General features: G+C 38.3%; 1 protein-coding gene across 43 annotated transcripts in view; it reads left to right on the plus strand.

Annotated features, from left to right (window-relative positions):
* DYRK1A (dual specificity tyrosine phosphorylation regulated kinase 1A) overlaps positions 1 to 17583 on the plus strand; it is a 151104-nt gene that overhangs the window by 125140 nt on the left and 8381 nt on the right. For all 43 annotated transcript variants that reach the window (XM_084992126.1, XM_005670334.4, XM_084992107.1 and 40 more), the window contains 5 exons: positions 987 to 1134; positions 4970 to 5256; positions 8220 to 8366; positions 11102 to 11242; positions 16907 to 17213. In XM_084992126.1, coding sequence (XP_084848252.1) covers positions 987 to 1134; positions 4970 to 5256; positions 8220 to 8366; positions 11102 to 11242; positions 16907 to 17213 — 1030 coding nt within the window. The remainder of the gene's footprint in view (positions 1 to 986; positions 1135 to 4969; positions 5257 to 8219; positions 8367 to 11101; positions 11243 to 16906; positions 17214 to 17583) is intronic.

The raw sequence follows: 17583 nt of genomic DNA on the forward strand, positions 1-17583 counted from the left end.
GTTGTTTCTGATTTGTAGATACCTAGTTTTCTTTTTATCTCTTTTATTTCATAATTTTTATGTAGATTTGCTAATAGTGTGAAATTTGTTTTCTTTTCTTTTTTAAAAAATTTATTTATTTAGCTTTTTAGGGCCGCACCTGCAGCATATGGAGGTTAGGGGTCAAATCGGAGCTATGGCTCCACAGCCACAGCAACACAGGATCTGAACTGCATCTGCGGCCTACACCATAGCTCACGGCAATGCCAGATCCTTAACCCATTGAGCGAGGCCAGGGATCGAACCCGCAATCTCATGGTTCCTAGTCAGATTTGTTTCTGCTGCATCACAATGGGAACTCCTGAAACTTGTTTTAAATGAATAAAATTTAAAACGAGGTGTTCTTGGTGACTTGCTCATGAATGCTTCAGTTTCCTTAGCACTGATTCTCATTTTAAAACTCAAAATCCCCTAATGATGGCATTTTAATTTATTTCCCGGTAATTTGTTTTTGATTTTTCTTTAGTTGTAAACTAGTTCTTCTGTTTTTTATTTATGAAAATGTAATTTAAATTTAGAAAGTTAACTACATTTTTCAGATGACTTACAACCTTGGGATATAAACCAGGTTTTTGTCTTACTGAAAGAATAGTTGGAATAATTATTTTATAGTGTTACTTAGTATGAAAGATGAAAAACAAAGCACTTGTCAAGATTCATAATTTATTTCTGAAGGAGGAAAGTTGGTTAATCTAATTTTGTTAAGAAAGTTATCTGTTTTGCAGATGTTTAAAAATGCTGTAATGGTGCAAAAGAAATCCAATTGAAAAATTGATTTAAAGTGACAATAAAGTAGTAAATGGATGTTGTTGAATGGAAACAAATAGAACCTCTTTTAGCAAGGTCAGAAAAATGAGCATTAGCTAAATGTACAATTCAGGTGAATTGTAAACTGTTGTTAAATTGCATTAGTGAAATAGATATTATTTATCTTTTTTCTCTTTTAGGTTGTAAAGGCATATGATCGAGTGGAGCAAGAATGGGTTGCCATTAAAATAATAAAGAACAAGAAGGCTTTTCTGAATCAGGCCCAGATAGAAGTGCGACTTCTTGAGCTCATGAACAAACATGACACTGAAATGAAATACTATATAGGTAAATAAACAAACAACAGGCATACTAAGCAGTGTGCCAACCCAGACCAAACATTTGAGTGAATGGTTGTTTTTATCTTAAGGTGATTGAATAAATATTCAGTTTTTTTGCTGTTGTTGGAGGACGTCAATTTATATATGTTACTTGATCTGGCAGTAAAATTTTAAATCTTTGGGAATTCATATTCCAGGTGGTATAGAGCATAAAACCATATGAAAATACTGTATATGCATTTGCACCTTACAAGTGCCATTTGCATGCTTTAATGATGCATATTTATCTTGAGACTTCGCTTTCTGTTTTCGTTGATCATTTCTAATACAGCTCAGAAATTAAAAGTAAGCTAATATGTTAACGGTTATAAAATCCTTTTTGGAATGTTTGAGCCAAGATCTCAGGCTCTTCTTCAGGATACAACAGCTAACCTTTCTTGAACTCCTACCATATTCCTTGGGCTTTCTTGCATCATCTCTAATAGTCAGAACAGCCCTGTGAGGAAGGTAATAGACTCCAGATATTACAGGTGGTTTGACAAAGTGTAGCATAGCCAAGGTCCTGGGCTCCTCTGCCCTACTCCAGAGCTTGTGTTTGTTTCATTGTCCTATGATGTTTCTTCTGAATACAGAAGAATGATGAAAATAGTGGCTGGTTGACATATGGGCAAAACATCTTTTAATTACATGTTCTTTAATACTCTTTTTAATCGAGTCTCAGATGCCAGTGATTGTCAGACACCATTGTTCTAGGATTTTAAGTGCCACCAAGACAACAACAAATTGCTACTAACTATAAAAATAAGATGCTATTATCTCTTTTAAGATAGAGACCATAGGATCAATTAATTATAGACTTTTTATAGGCATGTATTAGCAAGTCATGCTTAAAAATGCTGGCTTTACTGAGTTTTATTAGCAAACTCCTTTTTAAGAAATGAAGGGAGGCATTATGGTTCTTTAGTCCCCTGAAAGTGATAGAAACAAAAAAATCTGTTTAAAGATGTAAGGTTCAGATACTCAGATTAGGTTTCATTTACGAAACACCCTTCATTCCCCATTGTTGCAATAAAGTGAGCTTATGCAGGAGTTCCCTGTGGTGCAGTAGGTTAAGGATCTGGTGTTGTCACTGCAGTGGCATGGGTTGCTGCTGTGACGAGGGTTCAATCCCTGGCCCAGGAACTTCTGAATGCTGTGGGTGCAACTAGAAGGAAAAAAAATAAAAGAGCTTAGTGCTATTAACTTTTCTTTCTTAATGTCTTTTCTGTAGTTATCAGATAGAGCCCATAGTAATAACATTTGTATTTAAAACCTTTTCACACTTAGTGAATGTTTGCTGTTCACTGTCAGTTACAACTTAGTGTAAGGTGAGCACATTTCCATTCAAGAGGCCGAGAAGGACTTTCAAAGACTGCTTGACTTACAAGGTCATCTCCAAACTTACCTTCCCTCTTCCTCCTCATTCTTGTGTATTTTATTTTGAATTTTTGCATAAGTAGTAGAGAAAAATGTTGATAGCATTACTATAACATTTTAATTCTGCCTTACTGAAAGAAAACAAAATGTTAGCTACTTGGTTATGTTAAACTAATAATGGCTATCATTTTTGTTTTAAATAAACTGACTTTAATGATTAATTGCATCAGTCATTACAGATATTCTTTTGGATAAGTTTGGGTTTTTTTTAAGTTCTTATTTATGAAGATGATGAATTCATGCAGAGTGTCTCAAGAAACTGAGGTTCTGTCTTAGAAAATAAGCAAAAAGAACTTCAGGTTTAGATACAGGCATGCCAGTGGAGTTGATACTTTAAGGTGTCTGGAAGTTGTATTGCTCTCACGATTTAGCTAATTTTTTTATTTTGAAGTGATTTGATTAGTAAAATTTATTCTGATGAATTTTATAGTCACCTTTGAACTTTTTTTTTTTTTTTTTTTTTTTTTTTTTTACTTTTTTCCCCCCTTTTTCTTTTTTGGCTGCCCTGTGGCATATGGTTCCTGGGCCAGAGATCAGATCCAAGCCACAGTTGCCCACTGTGACAGGCCAGGGATCAAACCTGTGTCCCAGAGCTCTCAAGACACTGTCAAACCTGTTGTGGCACAGCGGGAGCTTCTTAAGTCTTTGAACTTAAAAAAAAAAAATCTACTTTAAAAAAAAAAAACAAAAAAACCACACAGCATAATTTCTTATCTGGATTATTTGTTGCCTGTCACTGTCTGGTTAAAATTCATTTTAGGTCTTAGAACAAAGTCTTGCCAACCCTCCATTCTCTCCAAAGTTCAGTTTCAAAAAACTGAACAAATATAATTGTGTTTGAGCTTTCTTCGACAATGTTTTTAGTGCTCAGCACATTATAGATACTCAGTAAACAAGTGATGAATCGGGGAACCCAGAGGATTGTTCTTCCTTTGGAAGAACATTCGCATCATAGTTTCTTAGAGGGATTTTCATAATCCCATTTGAATTCCGACATCAGTTACCTTTTGCATTCCTTTCGTGGCTGCTTCTTAATCAGATCACACTCTTACACGGACCATGTCTCTAGGGTGTCTTATGTCACAGTGGGTCTCTGTTTTTAGTTTAAACTGATGAACTCTGATTAAGAGCATCTAGCATCCATTCTTAGGTAACTGCCGCGGAGAGTTGAGTTGTGCTGTGGACTCCTGTGGAGCCCTGCGGTGGTTGTGTAGTGCTCCTCCTCCTGACTTTAGATCACGGAAGTGACCTAAAAGCAGCAATACCGACATTAATTGTTCAGGGCTGCTCCCAGGACAGCACAGTGTATCCCATTCTCAGAGACCAGATGTTGAATACTGTCTTAGTTATTCCAGATAGATCTGTAGAGAAACCTCTGTTTTACCGGATCCTAAAAGACCAAAATGAAGGTCACCTTGACAAATGGTTGTTTTATATCATTCTAGTTGAGTTACAGGTGCTCAGTTTGGTATATATAAGAATTTTTATACTATAAAGCAGTGCTTTCCTTTATTGAATGACTTCATCTGATGTGAAATTGGTATTAACACTTAAAGCACAACAGTTTGAAGCATTTATTGACTATTTAGCCTTTTTAGAGAGTCAATACTGATACCAAGTGATGTATTCTATCCTCTTTCCCCATTTATAAGCCTACTCATAATTTCTTGTGATTGAGCTTTAGTTTGAAGTTTCCACAAAGGTTCAGTCTTAGACAAGATGTCCCAGGTACCAGTTTGATGAACATAATCAGATGCTTTGACTACGACCTCTCAAAGACCATACACCTTGATTTTCAAACTTTTGCTTGCCTAAAAGGAAAAAAAAAAATCTGTCTTCCTTTGACAGTTGTTGTGGGAAATTACTGGTAAAATCTAAGCTCAGCAAAGCAGATTTATAGATGTCAAAGCCTCCCAGAGAGGGCGGCCAAGTATCTCGCTGTCGCAGGCTGGACATCCCAGTGGGTGGAGCAAAGTGCTGAGGCGGGTGCTCAGAAAGTGAAAAGTGTTTTCTTTTACAAATGAGGATAAAATTAGCAAAGTATTTCCAGTACTGTTCGTCAGTTTGCTGCTTGTATTTTCACACCTGACTTAATTTTTTTTTAATAAGGCACTTTGTTGGTACTACTTACATTATATTGCTTATTGGCGGACACTGTACACTATATGAATTCAGCAGATGAGCAGTTTAGAGGTTCTTAACTGATTAAAGAACGTGCTGTTTACTGCAGAATGCTGATCTCCAAATTTTAGTTTGATTTTCACTCTGCATTTGACGTCGTGTATAGATTGTTAGAGAGTTCATGCATGTGTTATTCTCATCTTACTGCTATGTATAATTAAAAATGAAACTTTTTTCTCTTTCAGTGCATTTAAAACGCCACTTTATGTTTCGAAACCATCTCTGTTTAGTTTTTGAAATGCTGTCCTACAACCTCTATGACTTGTTGAGGAACACCAATTTTCGAGGTGTCTCTTTGAACCTAACACGAAAGTTTGCACAGCAGATGTGCACTGCACTGCTTTTCCTTGCGACTCCAGAACTTAGTATCATTCACTGTGACCTAAAACCTGAGAACATCCTTCTTTGTAACCCCAAACGCAGTGCAATCAAGATTGTTGACTTTGGCAGTTCTTGTCAATTGGGGCAGAGGGTAAGTATATTTATTTCTGGACTTGTGAATTCAAATAGAATTGAGTAAAACGGTGTAGATAGTTAAAATGTTATTAATCTGTACACAATTTGGAGGTAATTACAAGATGGTTTATGGTTCAAATGTAGCACTTGACTCACCTTGTGTTTTACCTATTTGGCGAAAATACCTTTTAAAATGCAAATAATAATACTTTGAATTAGAATGTATTGGTTTTTCAAAGTTTATTTTAAAAAATTATCTGTATGCAAAAGGCAAAGAAAATAGGGGATGAATGTATTAAATATTAGGTGATTTATTAAAAATTTAGTTCCTGGGAGTTCCCATCATGGCTCAGTGGTTAACGAATCTGACTCGGAACCATGAGGTTGCAGGTTTGATCCCTGACCTGGCTCAGTGGGTTAAGGATCCGGCATTGCTGTGAGCTATGGTGTAGGTTGCAGATGCGGATCTGGCGTTGCTGTGGCTATGGTGTAGACTGGTGGCTACAGCTCCGATTCGACCCCTAGCCTGGGAACCTCCATATGCTGCAGGTGCGGCCCTAGAAAAGACAAAAAGACCCCCCCCCCCCAAAAAAAAAAAAGATTTAGTTCCCAAATAGAAGTTTTAGTGTAAGTTTGGGGAAATTCCAGTAATAGAAATATCGAATCCTTGCTGTAAAATATTTCACCAAATATAGCTCAAGATAAGTGTTTTTCCTCAAAAAGCTGATGGGTTAGAGTTCCTGCTGTGGTGCAGTGGGTTAAGGGGTCTGGTGTTGCCACAGCTATGGTGTAGGTCATAGCTGCAGCTGGGACTTGATCCCTAGCGCAGGAACTTCCATATGCCATGGATGCAGCACCACCACCCCCAACAAAAAGCTGATGGGTTAAAAGAAAAAAAAAGGGAGGTAATTTTGCATTACACATGGCAATGTAGTTAGAAATTACTCAGTTAGTAGACATAGTTGTTTTGATAAATAAGTTTAAATTTTTTTTCCTTTTATAAATTTTTAGACGTATCCAGACTGATTTTCCTCAGAATGCTGAAAACAGACATGTCCATAGCAATAAATAGATTTAGGTTAGATGATTTAGGAAAGATTTTTCCTGCTATTCTTTTGAGCATTATGAAAGCTACTCTAACAGTATTTTGTATATAAAATAGAATTTACAGATTCTCTTCTTGAAACTAACTAGGGTCACCATTTGATAACACTTCATTCACTTTTTAATTACTATTCCTATTTAACTAAGTATTGAAACTACATTTCTTTAAAAAAAAGTAAAAATATAACTAACATTCAGGTATCACTGTTTCATAATGGTTTTCCATTTCTTAATTTTCCAAATTAATGAGATTTCCTGTTCTGTCCAACTTTTTTCCAGCTTTTAAATACAGTAGGTTTATGGCCAGTTAACAGGATTGTCCTTTTATTACTTTCTGCAAATTATCTTATGAAAGCAGTACTATAGATCATTGAAATAATTTTTTTAAATAGATGGATTAGGAAGCAAGGTTTGCTGTTTCAGATGCCTCTCAAAATCGAGAGATACTCATAGTCACTGTGGGATAAAGTCTATTGTAAATGGAAAATACGTGCCCATCTTGAGAGTAATTGCAAAAGATTTTAGACTTGCATAGTTTTTTCCCTCTTTAAACCAAATCATATCTTCTGTCCTAATGTCAAACACTGCTGTGTCTCTCCAGCCAAACCAAGACAACTATGCCTTTAGCTCAGTGAGTTTTTACCTCTGTGAGTGTGTCAGAATCCCATGGGAATTTGTTTCTAAACTAGGCCAGCACTGGCCCTACTTTAGGTCTGCTGGCTCAGTCTTAGAAGGTGACAGGGCAAGTATGTTTCAGAAAAAGTTCCTCAGGGGATCCTGGTGCATAACTTTGTAGACAAACCAACCACCGCTTTAACCGACTGGATGGGTAGCCGACAAATTTCCTTTGATAAACTCGGAAATAAGATAGTCTCAGTAGCTTTGGGGCTTATAAAAACTTGGAAATGTAATACTTCTTCTTGGTCCCTTTGAATTAGACTTTCTTTGCTCTGAGAAGATCTTGAGGTTGGGTTGACTTGCTCGTGGAAGCCTGAGATGATTCTCAGAGGCTTAGCTGGAGTTGTAGTGGCGCCGCAGAAGCTTTTGTGAGAAAGCAGCTCCATGCTGCTGGCTGTCTGTTTTGAGTGTTAAAGTGAGAGAGTTTAGTTAGGAGGAATTTTATTTCTTTCTCTTCCTTTTAAAATCAAACTGTCTTTGCTTTTGTGATATTTCTAGGTAGAAATTTTAAGTGGCTAAGAAGAGATAAATTAGGCTCTTAAGGAGTCTCAGATCACTTCATTGAAACTAATCGGTTTCAAGGTTTTCTTCTTCGAAGAAGCCTTAGGAGTGGGATGGGGTGGGGACAAGGTAGAGAAGCGATTAGTCAGAAATGACACTCAGCTGAATCTTTAGATGGCAGTGTTTCTAGGATTTATCTGTGAAACTAGTACAGTACAGATGTCTGAATCTTCAGTTACACTGTGCTGAGTTTATGACTCCTAATGCTTTAAATTAATGTCAAGAGTGTATTTCATTCCTTAGGTTAGTTTAAATACAATTTAACTGTTAAATTAATGGTAAGCCAAGTACCAGCCATAGCAGGAAAGAATAATTAATAAGGAAATAAATTGTTCTCAAGAATATTTTCCTCTGATAATATTTTCTTTATAATTGTTTAAGATATATCTTGATTACCAGTTAGGATTGAATTAAATAAAAGGACTTGAATTTTATATATTGTGCATTTCACTCAGATTTACCACTCCCTTGAAATGTGTTTAGTTCTTTAAACAATATTCATAGACTAATGTTGAAATCAGTAAATGGAACTCAACCCAGTTGTTTTATTCTGTTAATATTAGATTTGTGTTAATACAGTGCTGACTACAATTAAAACTTATTTTGGAATTAATACTGTTTTGAAATATATTTTAGATATACCAGTATATCCAGAGTCGCTTTTATCGGTCTCCAGAGGTGCTACTGGGAATGCCTTATGACCTTGCTATCGACATGTGGTCCCTTGGGTGTATTTTAGTTGAAATGCACACTGGAGAACCTCTGTTCAGTGGAGCCAATGAGGTATGTGATGGATCGCTTTAAAAATTGTTTCTCTTTTCATGGTTTCTTTTTGTTTTTAATCTCTGACAGTGTAATATGAGAGTTGTTTAGAGGAAAAGATGTCTATTTTACCAACTTAGTCATTCAGGTGTTAGGTCAGTTTTGAACATATTTTATCCATTTTTAATTTTTTCAGTTATCATGTAATGGTGAGTTTAGAATTATGAGATGGAGTGTGAGATCTTTCATTCTGCTAATGGAGAACGATAAATTAGATTGGCACATGTTAAGTACTTTGATATAAATTTTACAGATTTTAAGTAAAATTTTCAAGAAAAAAATAATCTTGAAGAAATGAGGGCCTCCCTGAAAACAATGCAAACATCCGTGTAAAACTTTGACAGTATGATTTGAAATAATGCATGACCAGTAGGGTTGATGGATGTTTGATCTGAATAATTTCGGGTAAGTTAGGACTGTAGAATTTTAGAGCTACAGACTAAGTATAATTCTTCTAGTCTGCAGGTTTTCCGTCTGCGTTCTTGGATGGTTTCGAAGGGCAGAGGCAGTGCCTGGCAAGGGGAGGAGGGCAAGAGGGAGAAAGCCCAAGCTCCCTTACAGTCAGAGGAATTGGGCGTTCATTGGTTTTAAAACTATTTGCTTGTGGGGTTCTGTTGTTTTTTGTTTCTTTCTTTCTTTTTTGGCCACCCCAGGGAACATGGAGTTCCTGGGCCAGGAGCCAGATCCTAGTCACAGTTGTGACCAACACTACAGCGGCAGCAATGCTGGGTCCTTTAACCCACTGTACTGGGCCGAGAATCGAACCTGCATCCTGGCACTGCAGAGACACTGCCGATCCTGTTATGCCACATTGGGAACTTCTGTTTTTTGTTTCTTTAAGAGAAGTTAACCATTGCAGATCAGTCCATTCATTTATACATGAGAAAAGAAAGATGGGATTCCCCCTGTGGCTCAGGGGGTTGAGAACCCAACATAGTGTCCCTGAGGGTGCAGGTTGGATCCCTGGCCTGGCTCAGTGGGTTAAGGGTCCAGCTTTGCCATGAGCTGTAGCATAGGTCACGGGCGTGGCTCAGATCCCATGTGGCTCTGGCGTAGGCTGGCAGCTGCAGCTCTGATTTGACCCCTAGTCCAGGAACTTCCGTATACCACAGGTGAGGCCCTTAAAAGAGAGGGAAAAAAAAGACTAACAAAATGTAATAAATTGTACTGGGTTATACAGCTCTTTAATAGCTAGTGTCAGAAACCTGTCCCTTCCTCTTGCCTTTAATTCAATTCACTGTAGCTAGTGAGCTGCTCTTTTCGAGTAACTACCATAGTGTAAAAAATTTGTTGTTGTTTTTGGTCATTTTAGGGCCGCACCCTCAGCATATAGAACTTCCCAGGTTAGGGCTTGAATCGGAACTGTAGTTGTAAGCCTACACCACAGCCACAGCTATGCAGGATCCAAGCCGCATCTGCAACCTACACCACAGCTCACAGCAGTGCCAGATCCTTAACCCACTGATCGAGGCCAGGGATCCAATCCGCGTCCTCGTGGATACTAGTCGGATTCGTTACCACTGAGCATAGCAGGAGCTCCCTGTTTTTCTTTTAGTCATAAAGAATATTACCCTCTTGTCACCTTTTCATGGGCATCTGAAGCTTCAGTGACTTCCACCCCACTCATGGTGGAAGTCACAGTCCTTTGAGTAGCTCGGAAAGCGCCCCGCCCCGCCTGTTCTCTCTCCCACCTGCCCTGCCGCCTCCCCAGCTCTCTCTGGCCCAGCCACATTGCCTTGGCGCTCTCCCGGGCCTGCCCTCACTGCCTTTAGGTTTTGCTTTGCTGTCACCTTCTCGGTGAAGCCTTTCCTGGCACCCTTTTTTTTTTTTTTTGCTGTTTCTAGGGCTGCTCCCGCAGCATATAGAGGTTCCCAGGCTAGGGGGCGAATTGGAGCTGTAGCCACCGGCCTACGCCAGAGCCACAGCAACGTGGGATCCGAGCTGCATCTGCAACCTACACCACAGCTCAAGGCAACGCAGGGTCCTTAACCCACTGAGCAAGGCCAGGGATCGAACCTGCAACCTTATGGTCCCTAGTCAGATTTGTTAACCACTGAGCCACAATGGGAACTCCTGGCACCCTATTTTAAGTTGCAGTTCCTTCTGACTCCTCATCCCCTTTTAATTTTCTTCATGGTTCTTAGACAGATCTAATAAATTTTACTATGTATTTATTTGTTCCTTGGCGATCTCTTCCTCTATGATAGAAACTTTGGGGCAGGGATTTTTGTCTCTTTTGTTTACTGCTGAGTTATAGTGGGCATGGTTTCTATCATATAATAGACACTTGATCTGTTGAATGAATCTGCACTTAAAAAAATACTTTTATTAGGTCCACACTTTAGTAAACCTTTTGTGTGGGGTTATTTAACTAAAACTCTCCCAAAACTTAAAAGTTTAAAAACTCCCTCCAGTCATTCCTTATTCTCCATTGGATCCATGACCACTTGCCATCCCACAGATGTATGTGTTTACTTAATTGTCTGCCCGCCCCTCTGTGGAATGTTGGGTTTCGGGAAGGCCGGGACTTTATCTCTTTTGTTCATTATTATATGCTTAATGCCCAGAGGAGTGCCTGACACAGGAGATGCTTAAGTTATTTATTATTTATTATTTGTGAATGAATGAATTGATGAGCAGAAGTAGGATGGACTACAGTAGAAATTACAGGTTTTTTTATTTTTATTTTAATACAGGTAGATCAGATGAATAAAATTGTGGAAGTTCTGGGTATTCCACCTGCTCATATTCTTGACCAAGCACCAAAAGCAAGAAAGTTCTTTGAGAAGTTGCCAGATGGCACTTGGAACTTAAAGAAGACCAAAGATGGAAAACGGGTAAAAATAAGGGAATATTTTTTTGAGCAGTCACATTTCTTTCATTGAGCTGTCTTTATAGCATATTTTGTTATTTACTTGAAATCAGTGTTACTGGTATCAGTTATTAACAGTAGTTCCATTGATAACTTAGGTACATATTTTCTTCACAAGTTGATTATAGTTTGACCTGAACTGTGTGTATGGACCAGCGTTTGCTTATAATACTCAGAATTTTCTTTGAAGCTTCATTTTGTCTGCCTTTCGTGGCAGCTGATCAAATCACCATGTCCTGTGTCAACAGTAGAATCAGTGACTTTTGTTTCTCATAGTTTGGGTATATAGTGAAGTCACAGGTATAACAGTTCTGCAGCTGTGAACATCAAAATTCATAATTGCAGTAAATGGCTTTTTTTTTTTTTTTTTTTTTTTAAGATGAGAGTAAAGGATTTTTGACTTAGGCAGTTTGTGACAAGAATATGAACCTACTAGGTGGTTCTTTGATTTCAGATTCCTAGCTTGGATAACAGGAATTTCACATCTCTAAAATCTTTGGAAGTGAGGTTTTTAAAACGATAATCTTTTAGGAATTTTTTTTTTAATCTGAGAACTTCTTTCAGATACATAAGCTTTGTCACTTTAATGGCGTGGATGATGACAGTTTTGCATCTTGACTTATACCTCTTTGTTTTATGTATCTGAGAATAATCATAGTTTGTAATTAGATTTTTCTGTTATAGATGAATATAGTCCATAAATATGTCATTTATATACCATCCACCTTGCGACTGTAGTTTTGCATTTTTAACACTTAAGAGATTTTGTTTTGCCACCATTTTTATTTGCCCTTGCATTTTAGTGATATTGCCACCGGGTGTCATTTCCAGTGAACTGAAGGTGCTGCTTGTCTTCTGTAATTGACCTTCGTCTATGGAGTCTTTAACTTTTCATATCAAATAGTTTGTTTTTGAATATATTTTTTAAAATATATATGTAATTGTAGCTTCCATAACTGATTTGTGGCTTGCTGCATTTTGCTTTATTCTCTGAAGTTCCAGGCAGTGCAGTATCTGACAGCTAAATTATGCCTACTTTCCATGGAGAAGGAATGGAAAGTACCAAGCTGACATCCTGAGTCCTTTTGCATTTGTCCACATAGCTTATCAATCACGGCCCCTTTTCTCATTGAACCAAAACACAGCCTGGGAGTCCTTGGCTTCATCAACATTCAAGGTAGCCTCCTACCAGTTGATTTCAATTAGCATTGAGGATGCGAAGCCCCCTTTACGTTTCTCTCTCTCTCTCTCTGTGATACCGGCTACTACTTCTTTCTCCAATTTGAGGTTTTGTTGCTCTCTCTCTCTCTCTTTTTTTTCTTTTTAGAGCCACATGTGCGGCATATGGAAGTTCCCGGGCTGGGGTCGAATCAGAACTACAGCTGCCGGCTTACACCATAGCCACAGCAATGTGGGATCCTTAACCTACCCGAGGCCAGGGATTGAAACTGCATCCTCAATGGTTACTAGTTGGGTTCATTACCACTCAGCCACAACGGAAACTCCTGAAGTTTTGTTACTTTTTTGTCCTTCTATATTTTTAATTTTTCTAAATGAAACATCTCATTCCATTTCCCTAATCTCTATCTTATAAAACCAGTTAAGTCACTACAATACTATAAGCTGTCATTTCTCCAATACTGATAATAATTATCATTTATTTTATAATAAATATTTTATTTTATTTGTAATCATTTGTTCATTTTATTTTTGTTTGCTTTTTAAGGCTGCACCTGTGCCATATGGAGGTCCAGGCTAGGAGTTGAATTGGAGCTACGATGGCCGCTCTTCACTACAGCCACAGCAATGTGGGATCCGAGCCACGTCTGCAGCCTCTACACCATAGCTCATGGCAACACCGGATACTTAACCCACTGAGCAAGGCCAGGGACCGAACGTGAATGCTCGTGGATAATGGTTGGGTTTGTTACCGCTGAGCCACAATGGCAGCTCCAATATTTGTTATTTTAAATTGTTTTGGGGGGGACATTTCAGAAAAGAGTAGATAAATTTTTTCCCTTAAAATTGAAAGTACCTTAACCTACATTTAATATGTATTAATTGTAGATTTTATGAGAGTTTCCTTAGCTGCAGTCAGCAACTGACTGAAGAAACTTAATTTTTAAAAGTATGAAATAATTAGGAGGTCACTTGTGGCACAATGGATTAAGGATCCTGTGTTGTCACTGTGGTGGCTTGAGTTGCTTCTGTGGCCTGGGTTTGATCCCTGGCCCAGGAACTTTCACATTCAGTGGGCGCACGTGGGGGAAAAAAAGTATAAAATAATGATTTCTCTTTAAACTGAAATTTTCAACAGCAATAAAAAATCAAATCTGTAACCAAATGATTAATTGCATTATGAAGGATGCACTAGTTATTTTAACCATAGCTATAAATAAATGTGCATGTGCTGTCCTTGGGTATAATTGTGCAGTTTATTTCCTTAGTGATTTTACTTTTAATTCATCATTTCATGTTTCAAGGACCCTTTTGGCTTTCTAGTAATGATATCCATACCTATTGTATACATACTTTTCTGGTTACCTCTGTCACCATACAAAGATATTTTATTATTATTGACTATATTCCCGATGCTCTGCATTTCATCCCTGTGATTCCTTTATTCCATATCTGGAAGTTTGTACCTCTTAATCTCCCTCACCTCTTTTGCTCATTTTTTAAAAATTAAAGTACAGTTGACTTACAATGTTGTGCCAGTTTCTACTGTACAGCAAAGTGACTCAGTCATACATATATACAAGTGATATATGGTATATATATATATGTATGTCATATATGTATATATGTACATATACATATATATGTATCCTTTTTTTAGTAGATTATTTTCCATCATGATCTGTCCCAGGAGATTGGATATAGTTCCCTGTGCTATACATACAGTAAGATCTTATTGTCTATCCATTCTAAATGCAATAGTTTGCATCTATTAGCCCCAGACTCTCAGCCCATCCCCCTCCCTCGGCCCTCCCCCTTGGCAACCACAAGTCTGTTCTCTATGTCTGTGAGTCTTTTTCTGTTTTTTAGTAGGTTTATTTGTTTCATATTTTAGATTCCACATTTAAGTGATATATGGTACTTGTCTTTCTGACTTCACTTAGTATGAGAATCTCTAGTTGTATCCATTTTGCTACAAATGGTATTATTTTTGTTCTTTTTTATGGCTGGGTAATATTCCCTTGTACTGTTCCCTTTATTAAATATTTCTCTCTCTTCCCCTGGCTGATTTTTATGTAGATTTTTGGTTTTGTTTTTTGTTTTGTTTGAATTTTTCAGCAGTTTGACTATTAGGTCCTTATGTATGATTATGTTTGTATTTAGTTTCCATGGAGTTTGCTGAGTTTGTTAGATCTGTGAGTTGATCAGTTTTTGAAAATCCTCAGACATTATCTTTTCAAATATTTGTTCTGCTTCACTTGCTCTTCTACTAGTTATCATTAAATGTATGTTATAGTGCTTAATATTATCTCAGAGTATGTTCGGTTTACTCATTTTGTTTTCTTTTTTGTGTGATAGTTTGGATAATTTATTTGCTCTGTCTTCTAGTTCACTGATTGCTTTTCTTCTGCTGAGCCTAGTCTCCTGTTAAAATCATTAAATGGAGTCTTCATTTCTGACACTTCATTGTTTGTCTTTTTTAAAACATAATTTTAATCCCCCCCCCAGTCTATCCACATACCTTTTGAACTAACATTCTTTTTTTAATCATAGTTATTTTTAAATGCCTCTTTCAACTTTTGGGTCATTTATATGAGTCCCCCCCCCGCTTGATTATGAACCCATTTTGTTTCTTGTGTCATTAAATTTTTTTTTTTTTTTTTTTTGCCTTTTTAGGGCCACACATGCAGCATGTGGAGGTTCCCAGGCTAGGGGATGAATCGGAGCTACAGCTGCCAGCCTCCACCACAGCCACAGCAACATCAGATCTGAGCTGTGTCTGCGTTCAAAACCACAGCTCATGGCAACACCAGATCCTTAACCCACTGAGCGAGGCCAGGGATCAAGCCCGTGTCATGGTTCCTAGTCGGATTCGTTTCTGCTGCACCAAGACGGGAACTCCTGTAATGTTTTTAATGTATGCTGGACTTGTCGTATTTAAGAACAGTTGAGGTGGAAGTAAATCTTCTCTCCCTTTAGAAAGAGGCATGCCCCTTACTCCGTCAGGCCACTAGTGTGATGAGCCTGAGTCAGTTTTGTGGGTAGTTTAGCTGAATCTGGGCTTTGTTTGGTTTGTTTGCTTGATTTAGATTTTATTCTCCACTATCTTCATAGGTTTTAAGCAGTGTTTGTGAAGACTCGAGAGATCTTTTATACGTCATTGCCCAGCCAGCAGCCCACTCCTAACTTGGTGCCTCAGGGTGGTCCGTGTCCACCCCGCTGCTCTGGCCTCAGCTTTGCAGAGCGCTGGGGGATCCTTCTTGGATCGTTGCCTGTCCCATCCTTCGGCCTGGCCACCACATAGAGCTGTTAGAAGTTGGTTTGGAGTTGGGCTGGACTCCTTAATCAGATCTATGGTATTTGCTGCTTCTCCCACCATAAGTCTCTTCTCTCCTAGAAAAGGCTTTTCATTTTTTGCTATTACGTTAATTCCAGTTTCTTTATTCCTCAGCTCTCCAATGGCTTTTTTTTAAAAGCAGTGCTTTTTGTGGTTTGTCTTCCTGGCTTGTTCTTGATTTTAGAGTAAGAGCAGTGGCCTCACGAAGATTTCGACACCGTACCTAGAAGCAAAAAATCCACTGATACTGTTCTGAAAAAATTCAGTATTTATAGGGATTTTAAAGGCTATACTGTCATCTGTTTAAAAATGAGTTTCCAGTGGTTCCCTGGTGGTCTAGTGGGTTAAGGACTTAGTGTTGTCACTGCTGTGGCTCAGGTCCCTGCTGTGGCTTGGGTTCAGTCCTTCATCTGGGAATTTCTGTATACCACAAGCACAGCACCGCTCCCCCCCACAAAAAAAACCCCACCAAAACCAAACGTGAGTTTCCAGAAAAATCTCAGCTCATGTTAAGGCAATTTATTATTAAACATATTTTCTAAAGGGAGGCATAAATAATTTGTGTTTGGTTTCTTTATCTGAATATGAGCAGGTAAGTGATTCGCTATTAGGCGTGATTCTCCACAGCTTTAATGAGCCACTGTTACTGAGCAGGCTCACCTAAGTGCACAGGTGCATTGGGCAGAAAAGAGGTTCACGACCACTGCGATGAGCAAAGGCTGGCACACATCCTCTCTAAAGGACCATGTCATAAAGCTTTAGACTCTGTGGGTTTCTGATGTGAATTCTTATGTTTGTCTTGATAGTTCTTAAAAACATAAAAGGCATTCATAGCTGGGCTGTTTAAAAACGGGCTCTGGGCCAAGCTGTAGTTTGCGGATCCCTGGGCTCCAGGATGTTTATCGTCATCTTTGCTCTTAACATTATTTTGAATTTTTCCTAACTATGGCGTGTTTGGTATAGTGATGTGTGAAATACAGGGGATCTAATGGTGAAGCATTCTTCTTAATAAAAGCCTCAACATACCATATGAGTAAGCATGTCTGACGTTACGTAGGCTTTTACATATTCCATGAAATTTAGACAAAGCCCTTTTATTTTCCTTCCCTCTAGGAGTATAAACCACCAGCAACCCGTAAGCTTCATAACATCCTCGGAGTAGAAACAGGAGGGCCTGGTGGGCGTCGTGCTGGGGAATCGGGTCACACGGTGGCTGACTACTTGAAGTTCAAAGACCTCATCTTAAGGATGCTTGACTATGACCCCAAAACTCGAATTCAACCTTACTATGCCCTGCAGCACAGTTTTTTCAAGAAGACAGCTGACGAAGGTACAAACACAAGCAACAGTGTTTCCACGAGTCCCGCCATGGAGCAGTCCCAGTCCTCGGGTACCACGTCCAGCACGTCGTCCAGCTCAGGTCTGCTCTTCCGATGTTACATCTGACTTTGAAATGTTTCTTTTCTTGACAGTGAGGGGGTTATTTTCAAGTGCTTTTAAAGTCCGTTAATGGGTGAGGAGGAATTATTTTTCCTAAATGTATTCTTGGTGGCTAGTAAAAATAAGTTCACCTCCCCCAAAGCTCCAGTACTTAATTATGCGTGTAATACATTCTGCTTGGAGACAAACTCTTTATTAAGCAATTAACAGTTTTTCATTGTTTTTAACATGGAAATACTTGGTCCACGTGCTTGCGTTTTCCCTTGACTTAGTGAAACTTGGTCATGTTTTAGTCCAGCAGTTGGCTGTGAAAGAACGTAGAGAAATGAACGCCTTTTGGGTGTGCTTTC

Source organism: Sus scrofa, chromosome 13 (assembly GCF_054392235.1).
Source record: "Sus scrofa isolate SSC_HxYL_T2T_F1_AM1 chromosome 13, Sscrofa_HxYL_maternal_Yorkshire_Landrace_v2.0, whole genome shotgun sequence".
Taxonomy (NCBI): domain Eukaryota; kingdom Metazoa; phylum Chordata; class Mammalia; order Artiodactyla; family Suidae; genus Sus; species Sus scrofa.